The sequence below is a fragment of the Bubalus kerabau genome, chromosome 13 (assembly GCF_029407905.1).
Source record: "Bubalus kerabau isolate K-KA32 ecotype Philippines breed swamp buffalo chromosome 13, PCC_UOA_SB_1v2, whole genome shotgun sequence".
Taxonomy (NCBI): domain Eukaryota; kingdom Metazoa; phylum Chordata; class Mammalia; order Artiodactyla; family Bovidae; genus Bubalus; species Bubalus kerabau.
Window position 1 is genome coordinate 30,268,702 of NC_073636.1, and position 7,163 is coordinate 30,275,864.

Below are 7,163 nucleotides of genomic sequence, written 5' to 3' on the forward strand. Positions count from 1 at the left end.
AGACATCTATATAATTGTGCTCTATAGATGCACACTTATAATGACCAACAGAACAGCTTCTAAAGTAGAGAAAGGATCTAAGGGCACATCCAGATTTGAGTCCAGTTAATAGATAAGCTGCTAAGTTAAGGTGAGGTAAGTTGGAGGAGGAGGCTGGCGGTTGAGTTTGTCAACACCATGTGCTGATTAGAGATGTCCAGTAGCTTGCTGGACAGAAAGAAATAGAGCAAAGACACCAGGTCAAGACAAGAGAGAGAAAATCTGGAATCATCCACAAATAGGTTTTAATTAGTGGAATCTCTACGGGTTAATAGATCCTTCAAGGGGTAAAGGAAAGAAGAAAGAGCAAACATTTGGAGCTTCACTTTTACTGAGAAGAAGAGGAGCTGGCAAATTATTTCAAACAGAGGCTTGATCAGAGGAAGGTGGAGTCATCTTAAATATGCAGACTGAACTGTTAACTTTAAGGGAACTCACTATGAAACCCTTTCTAAAGTGGGTGGTTTTGGGTCACACTGCAGAATTTAAGAACGATTACTTTCATACAATCAGATCAGATCGGTCGCTCAGTTGTGTCCGACTCTTTGCGACCCCATGAATCGCAGCACGTCAGGCCTCCCTGATCATCACCAACTCCCGGAGTTCACCCAGACTCACGTCCATCGAGTCAGTGATGCCATCCAGCCATCTCATCCTCTGTCGTCCCCTTCTCCTCCTGCCCCCAATCCCTCCCAGCATCAGAATCTTTTCCAATGAGTCAACTCTTCGCATGAGGTGGCCAAAGTACTGGGGTTTCAGCTTTAGCATCATTCCTTCCAAAGAAATCCCAGGTCTGATCTTCTTCAGAATGGACTGGTTGGATCTCCTTGCAGTCCAAGGGACTCCCAAGAGTCTTCTCCAACACCACAGTTTAAAAGCATCAATTCTTCAGCGCTCAGCCTTCTTCACAGTCCAACTCTCACATCCATACATGACCACAGGAAAAACCATAGCCTTGACTAGACGGACCTTTGTTGGCAAAGTAATGTCTCTGCTTTTGAATATGCTATCTAGGTTGGTCTATTTAGGATGCTGAAGCTTAATTTTAAAAATACTTTTAAAGTACATTCATTTCCATGTTTGTTGGAGCTGAATAATTTAGCCAGGGCTGTGGTCTTTGAAAGTCCTGAGGTAGGAACTTCCCTGATGGTAGAGTGGGCAGGAATACACCTGCCAATGCAGGGGACACAGGTTCGATCTATGGTCCAGAGGATTCCACGTGCAGTGGGGCAACTAAGCCCATGCACCACGACTACTGAGCCTGAGCGCCTAGAGCCCATGCCCTGGAGCAAGAGAAGCCACACCAATGAGAAGCCCGCGCATGGCAACCGGAGAGTAGTCCCTGCTCACTACTACTAGAGAAACCCCACATGTGGCAATAAAGACCCAGCTCAACCAGTAATAAAATAAATAAAAAGTCCTGAAGTCATATCTGGTAAAATCAAATAAAAATGACTTGTTTACAATATTACTCTATAACTTGATCAAACTATAAAAGCTTTATTGAAGTATATGTGTTATCACAGGACAAATTCTTCCAATTAGACTTCTGAAATCTAATGGATGAAAACATTTACATACAATTCTCCTTCCACACACAGTATTATATATGTCTGTTGTCTGTTTAACTTATTTCTCTGTGCTTTTTTAGTAAGTAGCATTTACTAAAATTACTAAATTAGCAGGCCTTCCCTGGTGGCTTAGCTGGTAAAGAATCCATCTGCAATTCAGGAGACTCCGATTCGATTCCTGGGTCAGGAAGTTCCCCTGGAGGGGCGACAGGCTACCCACTCCAGTATTCTTGCCTAGAGAATTCCCACGGACAGAGGAGCCTGGTGGGCTACGGTCCATGGGCTTGCAAAGAACTGGATACAACTGAGTGACTAAGCACAGCATAGTGTTTGCCAAAAAGAGTAAAGATAAACTGTTAGATTTACAGAGATATCAGTAATTTGTTTAAAAATGAAGGCTTGATTAAAACTTAGAAAGTACTTTCATTTGCAAGCTATTAGTTCAGGAATTCATCCAATGGTTTCTTTCTCTCGGTTAGATTTTTTAAGTTAATAAGTTGTAAGTTACCAAGTACAAACAGGATACAAAAAGAATTCTTAAAGTCATCTCAAAGACTTTGCCAGAAATTCTCAACAGTGCAGTTGCTTCTGCACAGCATTCCCACACCTGGCTTGCAAGGAAGCCCGGCAGTCTTGGCAAGTTCAAGTCCCACAGTTTCCCAGGATGTGAGCCTATTTAGATGTGAGTTTTATTTAGATGTTATGCTCTTAATATACTGTCAGCATAAGTCATGCTTATTGGATGAACCTCCTGATAGTTTTCATCCCTTCGTGGTCTTTCAACTGATCATGATGTTCTAACAACAGAAATTTGAATTTGGCTAAGAACAGATCTCTCGCAGAGAAGAGAGAGAGGCAACCATTCATCTCAGTTGTTATGACAGATTGTAGCTTTTCTGAGATGAACAAAAAGTTCGCACATCATTACAAAATGCCTTACTGTTAGACAGTGAACGGCAACCTAGCTCTGACTTTTCTTTTGTCATATAAAGAGAATTTTCTGGGTTTTGTGTGTGTGTGCGTGCACTCAGTTGTGTCCGACTCTATAGCCCCTTGGACTATAGTCCACCAAGCTCCTCTGTCCATGAAATCTTCCAGGCAAGAATACCGAAGTGCGGTGCCATTTGCCCCTCCAGGAGATCTTTCTGACCCAGGGAGTGAACCTGCAACTCTTATATCTTCTGCATTGGCAGGTGGATTCTTTACCACTAGCACCACCTGGGAAGTCCCATAAAGAGAGTGTTGGGGTTCACAAATACATCTCTGTGGGCCATGTCTGCACAGCTTATGGTTCTTCAAGTGGCCTGATCCTGAGCCCCCTGCCCCCATCAAGCCAGTCTCAGTGTACAGTTGTGTAAGTGGGGGGAGAAAGTCCGAATCAGTGGATGCTTGTGAATAACCATTTCTGTAAAATTCCCAGAAAAAAATTAGATACTGTAAACACTTTAGGGCAACTTAGATGAAAACACTTCATAAAAACATGCAATCATATGCTGGAGCTAGTTCAAATACATAATCAGCAAAGCCAAGCCTCATGGTGACAGCGAACCATTGCCTTTGAAGCCCCTTTGCTGTTTCAAAGCAGCTACAGTAGGAAGAGCCAAACCTTAAATTTTATCTTGAATATATAAAGAGCGAAGTTATGCCAAGAAATTCTGCAGATGTTAGTTTCCTCAGATGACAGAACAGAGGTTCATTTAATAAAGAAGGTGTCATTTAGCCCCAGGACTATAATGGGAATACTCTGGTTTATGATTTGTGTGCTCAAGATCTCTAGTTTTTCCTAATCTAAACTTGGTTGGTACATAACATCTGTGTAAACACAATGCAAGTTCAAAGCATGATTCACAGGGACTTCCCTGGCGGTCCAGTGGTCAGGACTCTGAGCTTCCACTGCCAAGGACGTGGGTTCAATCTCTAGTTGGGGAACTAAGATACTGCAAGCCTAGCTTTCAAAGACAAAACAAACAAACAAAATCCCCAAGTATGATTCATGGAATAGTTTCCATTACAGTAAAAGCAAAACTCTTACAAATTAGGTTTCCAGGAAGGTAAATATTGAAGGTTTTTTTTTTCCTTAAAATGCATGCATGGTGCCCTATAGTACATGTATTGGGTTGGCCAAAAACTTAATTTGGGTCTTTCATAAGATGGAATGGAAACACCTTAGTGAACTCTTTGGCCAATGCAGTGCTAGCCATCTTCAATTTTTTACCCTTTCGACACCAGCTCTGTGCTAAACCATTTACAACCTGCTGTGGAAAATGCAAAGTGAAATCAGAGGGATTATTCGTTTTCATTGTGTATGTGGCCCCAGAGAGCAGAGAAGACATGAATTTTAAAACTATGTTACAAGATGTAAGTGTCAAGACCATCTGAAGAACTCAGCTGGATGAAGGTGCCCTTCTAATATCAAAGGAGCAATTGTCCTGTTGCCTGAAAAATGGTATGAGCTCAAAATCCAGATGCCAGCTAATGAGACCCTGTGTCATGGCTGAGCTCCTGGGCTCAACATTTTAAAAAGCCATCCTACACAGTCAAGGAAGTAATCCTGGGGAAAAATATTCCAAGATTCTTGGATCTCCCACTTCAACCATACCACATACTAAGGCACTCCTTAGTACCTTAGTTATTGTTGTTTAGAAGCTAAATCATGTCCAACTCTTTGCAACCCCATTGACTATAGCCCACCAGGCTCCTCTGTCCACAATTCCCCAGGCAAGAATACTGCAGTGGGTTGCCATTTCCTTCTCCAGGGGATCTTCCCAACCCAGGGATCAAACACGCATCTCTTTATGTTTCCCGTATTGGCAGATGGGTTCTTCGCCACTTGCGCCACTTGGATGCCCAAGGTACTCCTGCTGCTGCTGCTGCTGCTAAGGTTGAGCATTTCTCACCCACTGCACAGAATATTCCATTTTTGAGACTTCAGTTACCAGGTAAGATTTTCAGCAGCACTATCTCTGCAAAATGTGATCTTAGACCTAAACCTAGTTGATCTGTTTTGTTCCAGTTAAGGCTATACCTTCCCCTATTTTATATGTACATGAACTTACTATTTCCATATTCCTATTTCAAGTGCAAAGCAAAAAAATTCCACCCATTCCTTGGAATTAATGGCCTTGTTGAAACACAAATATCATATTCATTGAAATAGCTGATTCAAACATCAGTAGGGTATTAATGAAAAAGGCTGCAATTCAACACTGATGAGCTAATGTCCTAAACATTTATTTCCTACACGAAGAGATACATGAGTCTTTTCTGTACCTTGTCAATGTCCCCCTTCCCTGATATGCATGACTAAATTTATACACAATTCAGAATGGTCCTATTCCAGCACAGCTATAGAAAAAGCAGTTCATGAAAGAGATGCCAGCGAATAATGTCGCAGGCGATGAATAGGAAAACCTTTAACTCAACATGTAGGAAACAAACTAAACCCAGCGGACTGTGGGGAGCACCTCTTTTCCCTATCGGAATATCAGAGGTGGAAATCCACCAGGGTTCTCTGCTCCCAGGCATCCTGGGCTCGGAAAATTCGTCAGAAGGGAAGACGGTGAGCGGTGGGCAAGAAGGAAAGAGGGAAAGGTAAGGTCCAGCAGGAGGATGGACCGCTCGCGGTGCATTCAGTCTGCAAGGCAGACTTCACAGAACACACACCTTCCTGGAGGAAAGGACACCTCGAGGCGAGGAGTCTGGGAGTCGGGGCTGGGGTTGGGGGCTACAGAGCTGCAGGGAAATCCTCCAGGTGGACCTAAGAGGCCCGGCGAGGCCCGGCATCGGTGTCTTGGGTGTATGCCAGGCGTTTACCTGGGACGGCCTCATTCACCGTTTTGAAAAGCCAGGCAATAGAAAAGCATTCAATTTAGACCCTACAAACGGGTGCAAAAGAGGCTTTAGGCGTCCCCCACAAATACATTCTTATTTTGAAAACAAAAGACAGGCTTGTGGCCATTCTCAGAGGCGATCACGTTCCTCCCAGGGCTGGAAAGCAGATTGGCAAAGGCCAAAGCTGAGACAAAAGGCATGAGCCCTGGAAATGATTTAAAATAACAACAACAACAAAAAAATTGATTAGGGCCTCCCAGTTCCAATTCTATCTCCCCTTCCGGGGATGATTCCTGGGCTATCCAGCAAATCCCTAAAGGCCTGGGATAAGGAAGAGGAGGAGACCCCGAAACTTTCCCAAACTGCGGCAGGCTGGAGGCGGGCAGTGACCGCGGACCTCGGGGGTCCAGGGCTCAGGGGGCACCCCAGGGGCGGCGGCCACCCCGTCAGCCGCCGCAACAAAAGGGCCGAGCGCAGCCTTCGTGACCGGGCTTCGAGCACCCGAGCCCCGAGGTGGGGAGCGGGCGATGGCTACCGGGGCGCGACGGCTCTCGCGCGGGCGAAGGAAGAGATGGAGTCGCGTGTCCGCGTCGTGCATAAAGGATCCTCTGCTGCATCCAAACCTGCCACCCGAGGAGCCTGCAGCGGATGCCACCCGCACTCCCGGCGGCCCACGGCCCCTCGGGAGCATCTGCCTGGGCATCGCGGCTTCCCCGGGCGGCGCCGCCCCCGTCGGGAGCGCGGCACGGGGCTGCGGGCCCGGTGGCGGCGGCTCGGGTTCGGGTTTCGGCCGCCGCGGGGACACAATGCGGCCCGGGAGCCCCGCCGCCTCTGCCGCAGGCCCGCGGCCGACACAAAGCCCGCCGCCGCCGCTGGCCCTCGAGCCTCTCGGGCCCCGCCGCCTACCGACCTTGGGCTCCGGCGCCAGGCTCCCGCAGCGTCTTGGTCACCGCCTTCCAGACGTGGCAGCCCAGCAGGCAGAGCAGGAGCGCCGCCGACCTGCTCATCTCCGCGCCGCAGGGCCCCGGGCGGCGCGGGCTGGCCGATCACCGGCTCGGAGCGGCGCGTCACGGGCGGTCGGCCGCCGCGCCTCCCTCCATGTCGCCTGGCTCCGCGCGCGCCGGGCCCCGCCGCCCGATTGGCCGCGCCCCCGCCCGGCGCGGCGCCGGGCCCCGCAGCCCACGGCCGCTCCCGCCTCCGCGCGCCCCGGTGGGTTTCCCCGAAGAGAGCCGCCACCGCGCCGCCGCCGCCGCCGCCTTAACCCCTTCGCGCCCCCGCCCGCCGAGGCGCCCCGGCCCGGGGCCATGGTGCCACCTGGCGGCCGCGCGCCCACCCGCCCGCCCGCGTCGCCACCCCCTCGGGTCCACCCTGCGCTCCCGCCGACCTCGGGGGGCCGTGGACGCGACCTTGGCGCCCACACCGCCCGGCCGCTTGGGAGTAACTACACCCGCCTTTCAGGCCCGTACCCTCGCACTTGGTTAGCTGATGGCCCTCCGGAGGCACTGGGGTCTCCCCATGTGACCTAGCTTGGTTTCTGCAGGATCGCGCCTCTGTGCAGCTCTTCCTGTCTCAATCCACCCAGGAACCCTAGGGGAGATTCCACACCCAACGTCCAAGGTCCGCGGGCACAGAAAGCCCCAGGCCATGTGCGCAGCAGGCGGCCCTCAGTGCCTAAGCGTTGACCGTGAACATCTCCAGGTTGAAGGTTAGGTTGGGGAGGAA

General features: G+C 49.4%; 1 protein-coding gene across 1 annotated transcript in view; it reads right to left on the reverse strand.

The window, feature by feature from the left end:
- FAM171A1 (family with sequence similarity 171 member A1) overlaps positions 1 to 6,636 on the reverse strand; it is a 131,441-nt gene extending 124,805 nt beyond the window's left edge. Inside the window, exon 1 of the mRNA XM_055543889.1 lies at positions 6,352 to 6,636. Coding sequence (XP_055399864.1) covers positions 6,352 to 6,448 — 97 coding nt within the window. The 5' untranslated portion in view covers positions 6,449 to 6,636. The remainder of the gene's footprint in view (positions 1 to 6,351) is intronic.
- Between the last annotated feature and the right edge of the window lie 527 nt (positions 6,637 to 7,163).